This window comes from Cyberlindnera jadinii, assembly GCF_001661405.1.
Source record: "Cyberlindnera jadinii NRRL Y-1542 unplaced genomic scaffold CYBJAscaffold_8, whole genome shotgun sequence".
Lineage (NCBI taxonomy): Eukaryota > Fungi > Ascomycota > Saccharomycetes > Phaffomycetales > Wickerhamomycetaceae > Williopsis > Williopsis jadinii.
Window position 1 is genome coordinate 185,488 of NW_017963659.1, and position 18,164 is coordinate 203,651.

At 46.5% G+C, this 18,164-nt stretch overlaps 8 protein-coding genes across 8 annotated transcripts in view; 4 read left to right on the forward strand and 4 right to left on the reverse strand.

Annotated features, from left to right (window-relative positions):
• Window positions 1-1,024, reverse strand: part of CYBJADRAFT_162887 (uncharacterized protein) — a gene marked incomplete at both ends in the record, with an annotated part of 2,351 nt that extends 1,327 nt beyond the window's left edge. The window contains one exon of the mRNA XM_020213722.1: window positions 9-1,024. Coding sequence (XP_020070041.1) covers window positions 9-1,024 — 1,016 coding nt within the window. The remainder of the gene's footprint in view (window positions 1-8) is intronic.
• A 227-nt stretch (window positions 1,025-1,251) lies between these two features.
• STE11 (mitogen-activated protein kinase kinase kinase STE11) lies at window positions 1,252-3,468 on the reverse strand (the record flags this gene model as incomplete). Its single annotated transcript, XM_020213372.1, has 3 exons — window positions 3,170-3,468; window positions 3,052-3,107; window positions 1,252-2,969 (listed from the first exon to the last, which is right to left on the reverse strand). Exons 1-3 carry the CDS (start codon window positions 3,184-3,186, stop codon window positions 1,252-1,254), a joined length of 1,791 nt encoding a protein of 596 aa, XP_020070042.1. The 5' UTR covers window positions 3,187-3,468.
• A 98-nt stretch (window positions 3,469-3,566) lies between these two features.
• DCR2 (phosphoprotein phosphatase) lies at window positions 3,567-5,740 on the forward strand. The gene has a single exon (XM_020215198.1). It carries the CDS (start codon window positions 3,926-3,928, stop codon window positions 5,273-5,275), a length of 1,350 nt encoding a protein of 449 aa, XP_020070043.1. The 5' UTR covers window positions 3,567-3,925; the 3' UTR covers window positions 5,276-5,740.
• VPS38 (Vps38p) lies at window positions 5,293-6,660 on the reverse strand (the record flags this gene model as incomplete). Its single annotated transcript, XM_020216475.1, has 2 exons — window positions 5,293-6,522; window positions 6,613-6,660. 2 exons carry the CDS (start codon window positions 6,658-6,660, stop codon window positions 5,293-5,295), a joined length of 1,278 nt encoding a protein of 425 aa, XP_020070044.1.
• Window positions 6,661-7,132: 472 nt separating this feature from the next.
• NST1 (Nst1p) lies at window positions 7,133-11,027 on the forward strand (the record flags this gene model as incomplete). Its single annotated transcript, XM_020217014.1, has 1 exon — window positions 7,133-11,027. Exon 1 carries the CDS (start codon window positions 7,581-7,583, stop codon window positions 11,025-11,027), a length of 3,447 nt encoding a protein of 1,148 aa, XP_020070045.1. The 5' UTR covers window positions 7,133-7,580.
• Window positions 11,028-11,547: 520 nt separating this feature from the next.
• On the forward strand, window positions 11,548-12,120 carry RHO2 (Rho family GTPase RHO2; the record flags this gene model as incomplete). Its single annotated transcript, XM_020212772.1, has 1 exon — window positions 11,548-12,120. One exon carries the CDS (start codon window positions 11,548-11,550, stop codon window positions 12,118-12,120), a length of 573 nt encoding a protein of 190 aa, XP_020070046.1.
• A 406-nt stretch (window positions 12,121-12,526) lies between these two features.
• On the reverse strand, window positions 12,527-16,591 carry CMR2 (Cmr2p). The gene has a single exon (XM_020215199.1). It carries the CDS (start codon window positions 16,551-16,553, stop codon window positions 12,801-12,803), a length of 3,753 nt encoding a protein of 1,250 aa, XP_020070047.1. The 5' UTR covers window positions 16,554-16,591; the 3' UTR covers window positions 12,527-12,800.
• A 978-nt stretch (window positions 16,592-17,569) lies between these two features.
• CYBJADRAFT_162894 (uncharacterized protein) overlaps window positions 17,570-18,164 on the forward strand; it is a gene marked incomplete at both ends in the record, with an annotated part of 1,702 nt that continues 1,107 nt past the window's right edge. Inside the window, one exon of the mRNA XM_020213723.1 lies at window positions 17,570-18,134. Coding sequence (XP_020070048.1) covers window positions 17,570-18,134 — 565 coding nt within the window. The remainder of the gene's footprint in view (window positions 18,135-18,164) is intronic.

Sequence of the window (18,164 nt, forward strand, 5' to 3'; positions counted from 1 at the left end):
TTGTTAACGAGAAAGTAGATGCTTCTTTCTGGCCATCTGGCTTAACACTGCCAAACAACGTTGCATCCTTCTTCTCTTCAGGTTTAGAAACACCGGACGAGAAACCTGCTGCTGCCTCACTTTTCTTCTCAGTACTTGTCGTTCCAGATGGAACAGCAGAGGAAGCCAGGGTTTTAGCTCCAAAGTTGAATGACGGGGTCTCTGCTGATTTTGAGCCACCAAAGTTGAAAGATGGAACGCTGGATTCCTTCTCCTTACTAAACAACGATGGCTGTTCAGGCTTAGAAGTTGAATCTTTAGAAACACCAAAATTGAAAGAAGGCTTTGATGTTTCATTAATGGAGACTGGTTTCGAAGACGATGCGGTCTCCGTCTTATTGTCCAAAGCCTTGAAAGACAACGTAGGCTCTTTAACTGCTTCTTCCTTTCCAAATAGCGACGGCTTCTTTGCTTCACTCCCAAAGTTAATGGACTTCACTACCTGAGCAGATCCTCCGTCCTCATGTTGTCTGACTTCCTCAATCTTCTGATCAACTTTATCCAAAAAGTTGAACCCAGCACTCGGCCCTGACGCTATCTTATCAACTTGGAGAACCTTATCAGCCTGTAGCAGTATAGGGGCGGTCTTCTTGTCTTCTATGAACTTCACCTTCGGCTCATGGATCTCTTGTGGCTCGTACGTAAGCAGACCAGAGTACACACCAGCAAGCTTTCTCTCAGCGTCTTTCACAGCAACAGACTTATCAATCGTCAGGGTATGCGATTTCAGCTCAGGAACGAAGTCAGTCTGCACACAGACATCCTTCATATCGGAGGAGCTGGCAGTAGAGCCCTGCTTCCTCTTAACCATCGTGCTGGATCTTCTAGCAGAGTACAACTGGGACCGTCTCCATCTCTGCCTCTTCTTGAACAGATCGAGCCTCTGCAATGGGTTGATCGGTAGTACAGGCGGCCTGAGCTCACACGATTCCTTCAGCCTCTTACTATGGAGCTCCTCAACGTCCAACGGTCTCTTTAGCGACATGTAGTGGTCTATGAGACGGGTCTGGGCTGTGTTGTTTTTTGTTTGGTTGTTTGTTTTGAAGCCATTTTTGTTGATTTTTTCGTTTGTTTTGATTTCGTTGATGCAGACAGGTCACGTGATACAGCACGTGATCGCGATTCAACTGTGCCGGACTACCGAGGGCAGCTAACCATGGAAGCATTCTATTCTCTCTGGTTTAGCTGGTTTATACATAGGATATACAGGGCTTATTTGATAAGTAAGGACTCTAGGAACTCGTGGTCGAGCAGCGTGGCAGCACCGGGTCTCTCCTTGTAATCAATGGTGAAAGTGCGCTCGAGGAAGTCCCGTGCTTGGTCAGAACACCACTTTGGAATCTCTGGCACGGTATGGGTTCCGATCTTGAATATTGCTTGCATCTGGGAGAAGTTTGGGAATGGGTGCTTTCCCGTGAACATCTCGATGAGAAGGCATCCCATGGACCAGATGTCACACTTCGGTGTGGTGGCGATCTGTTTCACCACTTCCGGAGCCATCCAGTACACGGAGCCTTGCAGAGATGCCCTCTTCTCTTGATTTGACGGCGATAGCTTCTTGGATATGCCGAAATCAGAGATCTTGACCTCACCCTTGATGTCGATGAGGATGTTGGCGCCTTTGATGTCTCTGTGGATGATGCTCTTGGAGTGTAAGTAGTTCAGTCCGATGAGGATCTGTCTAGTGAAATTTCTCACCAACGGCTCTTCAAAGGGCCCGTAGTTCGTGAGCATGGAGTTGATGGAGCCTCCTGGAACATATTCCAGGAAGATGTTCAGGTTGTTGTTATCGGTGCTCGATCCTAGATACGTCACAATGTTATCGTGGTGTAATTCTGACAACAGCTTCATCTCCATTTGGAAAGACTCAACTATTTTGCCATGTATCTGTGGATCCTTATCTTTCCCAACCAATGGGTTGAGCTCAACCTGCTTAACAGCCATCAACTCACCCGTTAAAGAGTTCATACCGAGATAAACCGTTCCAAATGAGCCTGAACCAATACGCGATCCCTTGAGCCATTTGAAAGGAGAGCCATTCTGAGCCGGGGCCATGGATGCACTGATTTCCCCTTCAGTTTCATCTTCCTCATCGTCTTCCGAATCGGTATCCAGAAGCTGGATAGTTGATGTTCGATCAGACTCCAGCGTACTTATAGAGAACCTCTGCTTTTGCTGCTCCATGCTTGAGGCCAAGTTAAGAGAGTCCGCAACGGAGAACCTGGCCATTTCTTTCTTCGTCGTGTTATCGATGATAAAGTCGCCAATTGTCGAAGAACGGTTATTTGGCACACGCATCGAATACCTCACAGAGTTTCGGATGGTCTTCTCCAACTGCTTGGACTCCGGGAAGTACTGCGATATATTCGTAGAGATGAGTTGGGATGACGGCCTCTGTCCAAAGATGGATCTGAACTTGTCATGTTGTACTGTTCTCTGCTTCGGTTCTTGCGCAATGAACTGCTGAGCCACCGCTATGGCCTCTGGGCTCGGAGCTTCAGTCTTAGCGCAGAACAGGATCCTCTGCTTCTCTATGCGATCAACAGAATGGCAGATTGTGACGAGCTCAACGTCGAACAGCGAGCGAACGTCACCTTTGGCATCGGACAGATACGTTTCGTAGGACTCCGGCTGTGCCTGGATTCCCAAATGCTTGATCAACCTTCTCTTTATCGACGCGGCGTTGAAGCAACCGCTCACGTTCATCCTCACGGTACTCCCGTTCTGGAGGATGAAGCACACCAGAGACTTGCCTTTCAGAGGAGGCTCGGCCAGTTTGAACTTGTTCTGCACCTTCAGTTCGAACTTCAGCGTGTTCAGTTTGGCAATGGCGGTTTGAATCCTGATGCGATCACCGATCTTGGATATGCCGATATCTCTCAGCACATCGCCATCGCAGTACTTCAACCGCTCATAGTCGATGCCGTGTTCTATGGGCCTGTGTTAGCAGCTGGAGATCGAAGAAAGACTCCCTCACTCATACAACAAAGGGGGAGGACGGAGTGTACTCACGGTTAAACTGCGCGGCGTACTCTTCAAGGTGAAGGTCCTTTAGCCAGGTGCTGAGTCTGTTTAGCACGTTAGTAACCTGGCGAATACAACGGGATCTGAGGCATGGACAAGGACGTACTGTTCGGACACTTCCATACGGTGAGACTGGGCTGTGTTGTTTGGCAGGTGTTTGGCGGTGTTTGGCGATGTTTGGCGGTGTTTGGCGATGTTTGGCGATGTTTGGCAGTGTTTGGCAGTGTTTGGCGGTGTTGCCTTTTCAACGCCAGGCAGAGGGTATAAAATCTAGCGGCCTCCAATTTTGACGGCTCCTGCTTAGCCCCCACTGCAAAGCAAACAACACACACAACACACACAAGATGAGCTCAAACCAAGCAGAAGAAGCCAGCCAGCAGCCCAGCCAGGCAGCACAGGCTCCCCTCGAGCAGGCTCACCACGAAGGCGGGCTGAAGTTCCCACTGCTGGGGAACACGCCCAAGCTGCCCCACGCAAGGGACCCGTCTAAACACATCAACCCACAAGACTTCATCAAGCAGAGCACTGGCGGGCTCCAGCACACTGGAGGCCACAGACCAGGGAGATGAGTCCTCTGGACGGGGAGATGAGTCCGGTGGCCGAGGAGGCCCTGTGTGTGAGTGTGATGTGGCCGTGTCGGCCTACGCTCCACGCGCTGTGCTCCATACGCTGTGCTCCATAAGGGAGACGTATCAATGCCATGGCGTTAGCTGCCTGTTCCCTGTGTATGTTTTTCTGTAGACGGGCCCGCGGGCCCAGCGTAGTTTCTCGCCCCCCTTCAGCAGACAGCAGACAGCAGACAGCAGACAGCAGACAGCAGACAGCAGACAGCAGACAGCAGACGGGCGACAGTAGACAGACAATGCTGGTGACAAGGGCGCTCAGGAGGGCTCTGCTGTACCTGGTGGCTGCTCTGGCGCTCCTATGGTGTCTCTCCAGGGCCAGGCAGACGGCCAGCCACGACGCAGTTAGAAGGTGCTCTGTGCTATGTGATGGGACACGGTTGGACTACACCGGCAATAGGCCTTCTTCGTGGGTCAGAGGAGACTACCTGACGCTCAAGACAGTGGGGCAGGTTAAGATCGTGGACGGCGAGATCGTGTACACCCCTGGAGCGGTGCCGGTGGATGTGGTGTTCAACAGCGCTGTTGATCCTCGTGATGAGTGGACTGTACTGCCTACACCGCTGCGCACGTCAGGGACGGTTCCGGTGTTTCTGACGGTCAAGTCAGGTGAGCGTGTCCACAGGGACACGAGGCCTGACATCAGGATGGAGGACGGTAAGCTGAAGATCTTGCAGCTGGCAGATTTGCACCTGAGCTCGTTTGATGGCGTTTGCCGTGATCAGTACCCTCAGATCTCTGATGAGTGTAAAGCCGATGAGAGAACGATGGTGTTTGTCAATAAGCTATTGGACATCGAGAAGCCTGACCTGGTGATCTTCACGGGCGACCAGGTGTTTGGAGAGGACTCGTTCCATGTGCAGAGCACGGTTTTGAAGCTGGTTGCGCCTTTAATTGATAGGAACATCCCTTACGCTGCGATGTTTGGGAACCATGACGATGAAGGCTCAATGACAAGAGAGGAGCTCTGTGCTTTCTTTGAGACTCTTCCGATGTCGCTGGTGGAGAGAGGTCCCTCAGATATCGACGGCGTGGGCAACTACGTCTTGTCAATTCCAAGAGATGACCCTAAACTCACGATATACATCATGGATTCTCACAAGTACTCACCGAAACCAAGACAGCTACCAGGGTACGACTGGATCAAGGAGAATCAACTTGAGTGGATCAAGCAGAGACACCAAGAACTCGGCAACACCGACCTTTCAATGGCATTCTTCCACATCCCATTGCCTGAATATACAAACCTGGCTCAAGGTTACGTTGGAAACTTCAAAGAGGGCATCACAGCACCAAAGTACAACTCTGGTGCAAGAGATGTATTACAATCCCTGGGAGTATCGGTTGTAAGTGTCGGACATGACCATTGTAATGATTATTGTTTGAAGGATGTTAAGGAAGACGAGGGCATTTGGCTATGCTATGGAGGTGGAGGTGGTGAAGGTGGCTATGGTGGATACGGTGGTACGACGAGACGTGCGAGGGTCTATGAGATCGATGGCAAGACGATAACCACCTGGAAAAGACTGGAGACTACACTGGAACTGTTTGACAGGCAAGTTCTAGTACGAGAGGGCACCCCGGTATGAAACACCACCAGGATTAATTAATACTGTAAATAATTCTCCTCCATGATATCCTTCATATTTGCCACAAGTAGTAATACACCATATTGGAACTGTGGGTAATGCTGTGTAAAGAACAATGGGAATACCCTTCTTTGTCGTATCTGTGAAACGTCATCGGTAATGATGGAGTAACTTCCAAAGAACTGTATCTTGTACCGTAGTGGCACGGCAAGGTAATGGGAAAGTAACAACGTCATGTGCGCCAAATAGCCTAATGATGCATTGATCTCATTATGGATTGGAGATTCAATATGGTTAAGGGAAACTGAACGTGGCAAAAGGTCAAATTCTGGTATCTCTAACCAATGTGCAATATCCTCCAGTGGGAAAATGGATTTCACCTCCTTGATGACCTTAGTCCTCTCCACAGTAAACTCGTTCAGTGTAGTTTCATGTTGAATCAGTAGATTTGAAAAGTCACCACGCTCTTGGTCCAGTTGTTCGAGTTGTAATTGGCGTGATGTTCTCAATCCTTGTATCTTCTTCAGCTTTATTTCTCTAAGGGACCTCAAATTTTGTAGTCTCTCTCGTTTGCTCTCTAGTTCTTGTTTTGCAGAGCTTATCATATCTCTGAGTTTGAGCTCCCTATAGCTTGCGACTCCCTTCTCAACGCCATCCTCTGAGATCCTTTTGGCAAGCTTCGCCTTTGAGACCTTCAGATCTTCCAGGCTCAACTGTATGCTATTTAGCTTCATAAGCATATCGTAGTTAAGACTTGCGACCTTTCTCACTGGAGTTGAGCGTTTCAGCACATGAGAATACCACAGAAGGTCTATGTCATTTGTAGGCACAATGTACTTCCCGTCAACGAGGTTCATCATGACACAGTTATCACCGATAGGCTCGTCACAGAACAGCAGCGCTCTCAGACTGAAATCCAACTGCATCAGTAGAGTCCAGCTATCGTCATCTTCATCAGCTTCATTGGTTACCCAGATCTTAACAATGATATTGTGCTCATCAGAGCCTGCTATTCCGTAGAGATCAAACTCCTGGAACTCAACATCGATACAACCGTGGTGTACTTCACTCACATGGAATGGTACGCCCGATGAATAGTGCAACGAGCAGAAAGCGCTAAAGAAGCTGCGATGGTTTAGTGCCTGGAGTTGCTTCTCGTCGAGGTCACCACTAAGCGGCCTCTGCGAGCCACCAACCGCCGATGTGATGTTGTATACCGAGAGTCCTCTAATGTGCCTTATTTTACGCTAGATAAGATCAAAAGAGACTCTTTGTTAGTAGCCGAGATTACACACAGGCAGAGCTTCAGAACACAGCCACACATTCATAGCACTCACTCTCTTCGGATGAAGAACACATCCATCTGTATTAATCTGGATCGTCATGTACCAAAATGTGTACTGGCTTGGTTGTATATATATGGGCTCAGCCATTGGAGTGCTGAATAGGCCGGTTAACACAGTGTGCAACAGAGGTGTCTGGGTGTTTTACACCCCTTCTCCCTACGAAATTTTTTTCGCACTTTTGCGCAACGCCAGTGAAGGCACTTCCCCAAAGCGGAAATCGATATTTACGGCGAAAAATACAGGCAGCCGGGCAGACAGGCGAACTGACTCAGCTGGGGGGGGGTTAGAAGGGTGCTCAGTGGGTCTTAGTGGAGTGGCTCAATTGATGGTAAAAGATACACGTTTGTATAGTGTGCTTCTAGACGTCCGATTGTTCATTTACTTAGAACGGTGACCCAATCTAGTGTTATATACCCAATGGGTTGGACTGAACTGGGTTGAACATAAGCCGGCCTTCTCAATCACCCTAGTTACCGTAACTAAAACCACAATCGTCCGAAACCAGCGGAGAGCTAAACAAGAAAACACCCAGACACCACCAACAGCTCCCTGGCGTTCTGGGCGAGCCGCCCACAACGTCAGCGGGAAAAAGGGCCTGCGAGCTTCTTTTCACATTTTCTCAGCGGTTAATGAAAAACCACAAAACAGAAAAAAAACACACACACAAAACATCAACAAACCACCAACAAACCATCAACACAGGCCAATTTGAGAATCTTCACCACCAAGGGAAAGCAGTTGTTTTTATTCTTTTTTTGGAGGTTGAAGCAGGTCATTTGAGTTAATTGCGCGCTGGAAGAATCTCCGTGACGGCTTTTGAAAGTAAAGAGGCAGCGTAGACACTGAGCTGGCGTGGGCAAGACGACAAGCGAACGGGCCAGAGTGGACAGAACGCTTTGAAAGGAGCTCAAGAACGAGAAGATAACAGCGGCTGGTGTGTGGACGAAAGCGGACGAACAATGGGGGAATCACAAGGGCATGGCCTTGTGAACGGTGAGGATGTTCAATTTGAGTATAAAGAGACGCACACGTCGCATTCTAACGGCGGCGGCTCAACCTCTGGCAAGGCCAAGGGTAAGAACAAGAAGAAGAAGGGCACTAAACAGGGCAAAGTGCATGTCACTGATGTTCAGCTGGAGAATCCCGATGAGGATTATCCAGAGTCGAGGGTGTTGAAACAGGACGTTGATGGGTCTTTGCTGATTCAGAAGATGGAGCCTGTGAAGACAAAGAAGAAGCAGAATAAGATTGACACCCCTGCACAAAATGACGATTTGCTCCCCACAGACCCAGAAGAACTCAATCGACAGTTGAGTGAATACTGGAACCAGTTGACTGTTGATGAGAAGAAGGAGCTGCTCAATAAGGAGCGTGAGGCGGTGTTCAAGATTATGAGAGATAAACAGAAGATCACCTGTGATTGTACGGTATGTGGACGGAAAAGATCTATCATAGAACAAGAGCTGAAGAAATTGTACGATACGTATTACCAAGGAATTGAAAACAACGAAATGATGTTGTCCGAGCTCTTCAACTTTTCTGAAGAGTCACCATTGGCACAGAGGGAAGTTTCTTCTGAACACTCTTCATCTTCACACAGCTATAACCAAATGCAACAACAAGAACAGCTGCAACAGCAACAGACATTACAGCAACCGCAACGACAGCAATCTCCTTCTAAACAGGACTCTTCAAATACAGCTAAGAAGGGGATCATGACAATAGCTGAGGATCTCCTTCAGAATGACGGCAAGAAATTTTTGGAAATGATGGAGAGAATTGCAGAGACTCAGATTAAAAGACACACCGAACTTCTAAGAAATACCCAAAAGGAAGAAGAAGACGAGGAAGAATACTATAGCGATGATAACGTTAATGAAACATATCTGGAAGACTCTCAGCATTTTGGTCAAGCTCATGATATGTCGTTAAATTCATCCCTAAGACCATCGTCGTATAAAATTCCTCCACTGGAAGACATTGAACTCCCAGAAGATCCAGTTAGCTATTACTGGTCTAAATCTGACGAAGAAATGTACAACTCTGAAGATGATCCAGACTATGATCCAGATGAGGACCCCGACCTCGATGTGGAGATGGATGACGATGAAATGATGCCAGATGATTTCGGTTTGTCCATTTTGACGGAGTTCCACAGAGAAATGTTGGATTTGTTGGAAGAACAGCAGGATATGCTTATCAGAGATGGTTTGCATTTGAAAAATAATGTACACGATCAAAAAATCCTGGAGATGCACATCGTCAAGCAGAAACTCTTACAAAGACAGTTGAAACAAGAACATGAAAAGCTCAAACAATTCAAGGATCAACAACAGAACGCCGCTATAGCGTTATCAAACCAACTGGCTCAACTACAAGAAGATGTCAAAGATTTGGATTTCGACGATGAAGAGGACGATGATGACGAATACCTTGACGAGGATGAAGAGAATTCCGACGAGGAAGATGAAGATGACGAAGAAGAGGACGATGACGAAGAGGAAGATGACGACTTGGGAGAAAATGATCCTATAGATGAAGAACAACATTTAGCAGAAGGACGTGCAATGCTACAACTGTGTGCTACGAAAATGTTGAAACAGTCACTCTTACGTTCGTATAAAGATACGTTGATTAAAAAACGGGCTGACAACTTGTTGGAGGAGTTACTCGAGGATGAAGAACAACAACGTCGTAAAGAGGAGAAAAAACACAGAGAAAGGGAGAGGAAGAAAGAGAAGAAGAAACTCTTGAAACAACAAAAAGAGGAAGAAAGATTGAAAAAGTTAGCCGAGGAGGAAAGAATCGCGAGAGAGAAAAGAGAAGAGATGATTCGCAAGACCGAAGAAGGTCGTAGGCGGAAACAGGAAGAAGAACGTAAAAAACGAGAGGAGCAACGTCGTAAAGAGGAGGAGTTGGAAAAACAACGCAAGGCCAAAGAGGAAAAGAAGCGTTTGAAGGAGGAGATGAAGAAGCGCGAGGAAGAGGAAAAGCTAAAAGAAGAGCAGAGGCTGAAAAAGGAGGAAGATGCCAAACGCAGGCAACAAGAAGTTGCATTGAATCGTGAATCAGAGATTGAAAGTCAACGAGTTGCACAGCTTGATGCTGAATTGTTGAAACATGAACAAGAAGCAAAGAGCATTGAGACGCTGAGATCGCGTGATGGATCATTAAAGGGTGAATCCATCAACATGAACATGGATATTCCATCGACAAGATCAAACTCCAATCTGTCAGCTACGGCTTCATCGATAGTAACATCTGATTTCCACCCACTGCCACCTATCTCTAACACCTTGTTTGATTCTGTTGTTCAACAGACTCCATTCATGGCCTCACCAATGATGGAGAGTCCTCAACCGACCCAATATAATCCCTTAAAACATAACATCTTTGGGTCACCATGGCAGAGACAAGGTTCGAATGTTCAACTTTCAACCCAATCCCTTGAGTCACCTTTACGTGGAATGTCCCAATCTCAGCAGGGCATGTCACATCAGCCACCTCAGGTTCAACCTCAACCTACTTCATCTCAACCAGACTTCAATACACTAGCTGGTGCCTTCAACAGCACAGCTATTGGTGGCTCAACCAATGGTTTAAACAACTCCTTTATGCCGAAAGACACTCTATGGGGAAATAACGTTTCCAATACAAATTTAGCAACTGCAAATGCATGGTCCATACCTCCTACCAAGGAGAACGATTGGACAAGTACGCCATTGATGTCGCAAAATGGTATCTCGAATTCAGCTCTTCAACAAATCCCACAGATATCGCAGATTCAACAGGTGCAATCGATTCCCGAGATGTCGCCAATCCCGCAAGCACGCCATGCGTCACAAGTCCCTCAGGTTCAACACATTCCACAAATTTCACCATTGGGATTCCCAGCACAGCCTGCGCTTGGAACCAATGACACGTTTGGTTATCAGCAGCATTCACAGTTATCAGCACAATCCCAACCACAGAACGCATCTGATGACATTCAAAGAATGATCAGAGGCTGCTTACAATCCATCTACGCTGCCTATCAGGGCTTACCAAAGAGCCAAGATGGGTATGTGGGATTCGAGCAGTTGTTTGCCACTACAAAGAAGATTTCTCCAACTGAGATGAACATTGAACTATTCAATGCGCTTTTCGAGGAGCCTTCTGATGAGTTTTCACTAGAAGCTCATTACTACGATGGCTCAAAGAGAATTCAATTCGCTCGTGTGGTTCCAAAGCGTTCCTTCTCCACACCAACGGCTACAAAGACGACAAACCCAATGGACCGTGGTGAACCACGCATGAATTCATTCAGCGACCTTTCAAACAGTGGATTCGGAGGCATTGGAGTCAGCAACGGCTTTGACAGAAGAAGCACGTCTTCAGCATCTGGTCAAGCTCATTCTATTTGGTGAGGCAAGAGACACACTCCGTATAACGGCACCGTGTACTCTGACAGTGGTGTTCTCCACTCCTCCGCTTTTGTTTATATAGTTGATCAAGTTTGTAATTTACCATTTTCCTTTTACACACCCAGAGCAAACCGTTGATGTATCCATACAAAGTGGCTGCTCGCCTCTGATTGGCTGGAATAGCCCACCTTGCTTGCAACCTCGGATATTTCCGCATTGGGTAATACAAAGAAAACCGGCTCAAAATTTCAGCCATAGAAATTTCAATGGAGCTGTTTGGTATTCACGGTGCTTTTGCTCTTCTGCCCATTCAAAGCTCGTTTTCCATTGCTGACTGAGCTGTTGCACTGTTATCACCATACACATACTGTGTGCTCTAGAACGGTTAGTTTTCCCCTTACTGTTTACTTATAACTCCGATCATCCAGCAGATCGATTGTGCTGTCTCTGTGTGGCCTTGAGGATCGAGATCAACGGCGTGCTGTACCCTGGTTCACGATTGCAATAGACAAAGGTCTGAGAGATGTCGTCTGTGAAGAGGAAATTGGTGATTGTCGGCGACGGAGCGTGTGGTAAGACGTCGCTGTTGTACGTCTTCACCCTTGGCGAGTTCCCTACGGAGTACCATCCCACTGTTTTTGAGAACTACGTGACAGACTGTAGGGTTGACGGTAAAGCTGTCCAGTTGGCGTTGTGGGACACAGCTGGGCAGGAGGAGTATGAAAGGTTGAGACCTCTGAGCTACTCCAAGGCCCATGTCATTCTCATCGCGTATGCGATTGATAGTCCTGATTCGCTGAACAATGCCAGAAGAAAGTGGAGCAACGAGGTGTCGAGATACTGTCCTGGAGCACCTGTGATCCTTGTTGGACTGAAGAAAGACCTGAGAAATAATAGTAATGAAAAGACCAACAGTCGGAAGTATGTTCAGAAGCAACAAGGTGAAGAAGTTGCAAGGATAATTGGGGCTAAGAAGTTCCTGGAATGCTCTGCTTTGACAGGTGAGGCAGTGGACGATGTCTTTGAAGCTGCAACAAGAACCAGTCTATTGGTGAGAGATGAGGATACCGGATCATCCTGCTGTGTCATCTCGTGAGCATTCAACCACGGAGAGTCACTGTGGCTTCTCGTCTCCTCTGCTTAGCACGTTTCCATCTTGATATCCTTCTTCGTCCGAGCACATCTTCACATACCTATTTCAGTTCAGTTCAGCAGCTTAATGTTTTTGTTTCCGCTTTCTTTTCCTCTTGCTTCCGTTGTTACTCACTCATGTGGCCTTCATTCTTGTTGTTCGTTTTGTTACTCGTTTCGTTTCACATCCTTTCCTTTATGATTTTTTCTTGTTCACCGTTATTTCATCTTATTCCTTTGTTCTGTTTGCTCAAGCTCTCTGTTTAATGACATTTGTCTCCAATTATTGATGATATCAATTGACTAACTAATTCTTGAATCCCTTCATGATCACATGGCCCTTTGGAAACAGGTAGCAAAGTGGGAGAGGGATTCATCTAAAGCCTACTCAATGCTCATATGCTCGCGGGGCCTGTAACAGTGCTCATCCGATGCACATATGAGCAGTCATGAGACCCATACAATCACTTTGGGTTGTGTCTATGCTCATGATAAAATAATTGCACTGAAAGGTACTTTCAACGTTTATATAATTCATACACACACATCAAATAATAATCATCTTGATCCAAGAATAATAGCACTGAATATGTATGACTGTTACTATATATCGAGGTATGCGTATATTACAGGTATTATTTATCATCATTGTTCATACTCCTTTGTGATGATCGAGCCAGCCTCAGAGGTTGAGCTCTCCAGGTTTTGAACAGTCTCGATTAAACCACGCTCTCCATGGCTGAGCCCGTACTGTGCTTGGATATTCAACTTCTTCCCAGCCCAACGTCTGACGATCTTGCCTCTTTGCTTCATCCCAAGCCTTGAGTAGGGGAAACAGTCCGGCTTCGTAAAGGCCACAATGTCAAGAATCAAGAAATGGTTAGATAGCACCTTGTTGAATATCACTGGTATCAGCGATGAGAGGTATTTAGCCCTAATGGTGTCAACGACGGCAATTACAAAACCATCTGCTTTGAAAACACAACACCCTCCAGTCTTAATCTCTGGATGCGAGCTCTCAATAGTCGATTCGACGTCCTCTGCAAAGTGCATCAACCCCATAGATTCAAATGTACTTCCAATGGATCCCAGAACGAAAAGCGCTTGGAAGTCGATAGTACCAGATCGATCAGTCCTTGAAACGTTATGAAGGAACCCCAGATCTCCTGTTCTGATATATCTCAACGACTTGTCACCATTTTCAGTAGTTGCATTGAATTGGTACTTGTGGAAAGTATTATCGGAACCACTTATGTTCTGTAAAGTCTTCTGACAATTTCCCTCAGAACACACCCATATCTCTCCATATTCACCAACTTTGCACAGTTTCTTAGTTTCAGGATTGACAATGGCGATCTGTGTACACACAGGAACAATCCCTGAATCCTGAACATGTATAGCATTAGGTACAATGGACTGGGAAACCAACGATACAAGACCTATCCTGAGCGAGTCAGGGTCCAAATAGAGATTGATTGCATCAAAGGACAAGTACGATCTCAATGCAATCATTGGATTGTAGTTGTGCGAATAAACGTGACTTATCGCAGACGACGTCAACTTTGTTGCACTAAATCTTGTCGCCACTTGCTTAATCAAGTTTACGTCAGGACGGCCATCCCAACCAACCATGATGTTCTTCATTTTATCCAGGGAGAAATCTTTAGTCTTAACCTTGCGGATAGCGTATTCTAACATCTGAGGAGTGACATAGATATCCTTCACTTTGAGCCTAGCCAAGGTTGTAAAGAAAGCAGATGGGTTGGTAGCAAAATCCATTGGTGGGATAATATACGTCGCAGACCCCAGATATACACCAATTAGTGCGCTTTGAATGAACCCCATACCAGTCGTGTGACGCACACATGCCATTACTGGGTTTGTGCTTTCCAACTGACAAGTCTCCTTTATGATTTTGCACAGAGAAAGGATAGTGGAATGATTAATGCTGATACCTGTACGCGTATTATCATCAGACCAATTCAACAGCACCAGACATGTGGCTGATGCATCAAATTTCTTACCTTTAAATCTGTCAATGGCTTGTTGATATGTTGCGACGGTTGTCTTTGATGTGCATTTAACTGTGTTGCGAATCTTAATTGATTGGAAATCAATGTTTTCCTTCAACAGGTGAGAGAGAGGCTTGTTTCTAATGAGTGTTTCAACCTCACCATTGATGAAAATGTTTTTAATCTTGTAATCCTTCAACACTCCAAAAAAAGCAGGAATATCCTCACTGGATCTATTTGGGTCTAAAGGATTCAATGGAACTGGGATCAACCCTAAGAGCCAGCACGCATATAAAGCAGCAACAAAATCCTCGGACATGGTGAACATCAATCCAATAAATTCACCTGTCTTGAATTTCCCTTTCTTAGATTTGTCCAAAATCATGGAGACAACACCGGCTACTTTGATGTCGAATTTCTTCCATGAAAGCATCTTAGAATTCTTGGTCACCCCGGAAAATGCCATTTCGTCAGATTGATTCCGAGCTCTCCACTTAAAGATCTCCCAAATAGAGTCGAAATCAGTGAGTGGCCTATTTGTTCTGTCATCAATTGAAGTGTCACGATAATCTAGACCAGAATACTGGTCTTCAGCGTCAAACAAAGACTCGTATCTCAACTGAGAAACAGGAGTAGACCAGATACTGTCCAAATAGTATTTTGATCTTGGAATCTCCGTAATTGATCTCCTAACGTTGTACTTGACATAGACAGATTTCAAAACACCCTCCAGGAAGTATCTCTTTACAAGCATGTTTGCGATTCCTGGAATACCACTCTTGATGGTTCGAGGGAGCGTATCAGGGGCAAGAATGAGAACACACACAGGTCTCACATTATGATACCTCTCGAGTACATCAAAACTTTTTGAGGCAATGAGATCTAATTCCGGAATATCAACTTGACCGGATTCATTTGGTATTGCTGCTGGAGATTCAATAACAAGCACAGGAAGGTGTTCGTTGTTAATTAAGACATCAAAAGCGGATGAGTCTGTTATGCGCTTCTGTGGGATGGCCCTTGCAAGTGTGAATGCGAGATGCTCTGAATAGTGGTATCTGTATTGAGCGGTGTTTTCAGAGTTGTTTCCATCCTGTTTATCGACCCATGTTACTCTCTGACGTAGACGATCTTCGTAGAATCCAAGGACGTAGACTTTACCGTTCCACGTAAATCCTAGAAGACCCGTTCTCAAGAATTCTAAGTCCAATATACCTTCATGGTCTTGACAACGTGCATGGAATATATCCCTAGTTTCCTTTGGAGTCCCCCAATAAGCACCAGGAAGCGAAACAGAATCGATCCAAATCTCCCCAACTTCCATGACACCGGATAGAAAACATGTATCTGGATTAACAATTGCCAATGTAGCATCAGGGATTGGGTAACCGAATGATCCAATTCTTAGGAAGTCTTGTGATTTACTATAACTATCAGCCACTGCTGGTGGTCTGTCTGATATAATTTTCACCGTGTTTGTTGTCAGAGACTTTTTGTCAATCAGAACTTCAGATAGTTGAGAGTCATTCATCGACATCAGTTGCTCACCGTCATCTGTAAATGCTGGTATGATATTTGTATTCAGTTTCTCCTCCTGACCAATCCAGTCTCTCATGGATATTACCATACCGCCAAACTCACTAAGCGTGAGTAATGGTGATACAACATTTTGCACATCCTTACAGCCCAGGGGCTTAAGCCAACGATTTGTCAAGATTTCATGGAATTCACCATCGACGATTGACGTGTAAATCAACACCCATTTCAAGGAACTAAAGTTCACTTCCTTTTTGGAGAATTTCCTAGTGTACTGAGGAAACGATTGGTAGTTGTAAACCACTTGTTTCAGACTTAGGTAGTCGTTGAGAAGTACTGTAACTCCAAACTTGGTGATGATATGCGCATATAAACCAGCAACGTCCAATAACGAAGAAGGAGACCAGATCATGAGGTTTCCAGTGAATACGTTCAAGAGAGTTCCCATGATTAAGCCAACAGACTTTCTCGCATCCAGGATATTCAGCATCACATTCCTATGTCGTGTAAATGAAATATCAGACCTCTTGAAAGATTTCCCATCCAAATTTGGATTTGAGGAAAGTATGGCAGTCATCGAGTTCAACTGTTGCAACAGTGTCTTGTGAGAGATTGCCACACCGTTGAGTTCACCATCAGGCGACTTGACAAATTCAATATAGGCAAGATCTGGAACTTGTAATGTCGGTGGATCTTTCCGTTTGGTCTGATGGTACGTTCCAAAATCGGTGGTCTTCCAGAATACCAGTCCCTTAGGCCATTTGAGCTTGGACTGGTCATTGACCTTCTTATCCAGGTACTTCATCACTGTTTCGGAGGTCAGACAAAGATGCGATTGGGTGATATTCATGATGTTGATCATTTCCTGTGTTTTCATATCAAGTGTGATGGGGACGGCGACAACACTCGCAAGGAAACACCCAAACAGTGCGATCGTGTACTCTACAACCTCGACATTCTGGTAGATCAGGCATACACGGTCGTTCTTGTAGAGACCAGACTTGTCTCTAATTTGCTGAGCAACCTTTTCAGCCTTCAGATAGAGCTTCTCCCAAGTGATCGTCACGGTCTCTTTGCCCTTCGAATCCACAATCACCATTGCCAGTTCTCGTTCATACGTCGTCCCTCGATGTCTCAGCATCGAGGCCAGCGTCTCAAAGTTCTCAGTGTTGGGGATCTCGTAGATCACCCGTGGGTCCAGCGGCATTTGAAGCTCCGTGGTCTCAGATGGCGGCAGGGACTCTGAACCTGATAGAACATTCTTACTGTCCGTCATCGAGGTCCTGGTTATCGAGCTGGCGCTGTACTCCCTGCGATGCGTAAACACCTCCGGTCTCGCCACAGCATCCCCCGCTGGCGCGCTTTGAAGCAGCGCGGCACGCTTCTTGATGTACCCTTTCTCCGTGAGGTAGCCTTCACCAAACTCATCGTGAAGCTCCTTCAGTTGGCTCACGATATCCGCCGGCAGCCCTGGCGGGATTGAAGAGTCCATCCTTACAAAACTCGTCCCGATCCTCTGGAGCTTACAGCGTAATTGCTTCTCTGTTTCGCACGAGACGTCGATTCCCTTCACCGCGGTAGTAATTCGACCCGCTGAGCCTCCAGCCTTTGTTTACATTAAAAGTGTTGATGTTTCCGTCTCTGTGCTTGTGTCCAACATGCTGTACCAACCAAACCGTCACAGGCGGCGCGTGTGTTGTTGCCCACACCCAGCAAACGATAACGCAACACGACTGCGGTCGCATGGATCAACGCACATGAGAGCAACTTTGGTATCTCGATGGTGGAATTTGGGGGATGCTTGAAAGTGTTGATCTTCCCATTGGCTTTGGCACAACGATTGGAGACACTGTATAGTGAAGCGTGATGTCCAGTGAAGATTACGGTGCTACAGGACAGGGCGGTTCGCACCCCCTGAGCCAGTCACAGTCTTCAGCTCAAGATGATACTGTGCTGGCCAATGATACCGTGGAGAGTGAGGTGCCGCCTCGAAAGAAGGACTTCCGCCACCGAAGAGTGGGCGCTGATGTTGAGAACCAGCCTCTGCTGACCCCGGACGATCCTGGTGTCAGTCCGCTGAACGTGAAGAACGTGAAGATCGCCAAGTTTGTGCTTAACGGGTTCACCATCTTGAGCACGCTGTGGCTTATCCTGTTGCTTCTCTCTGATTTTGTTAGCATTCCTGGGTTCAACAACAGAGGCCGGTCCTTCCTCGAGATCAACTTCATCTTGATCAGCTTCTTCTCAACGTGCTCCACTCTTCTGTTCTTTACCGTCCCGTCTGAGCTGGAGAGGGTACTGGGTTACGTCACTTCAGCGTTCCTTGCCTTGATCCTCGTTGTTCTTTTAGTCGTTGAAAGAGGTGAAATGGGGCTCATTGGATTCTTTACTGGGCTCTGGGCCCTTATCACCGTGGGCTCTACGAGTCTGTGTGAGTATCTGGTGGAGCTCGGTAAAGCTG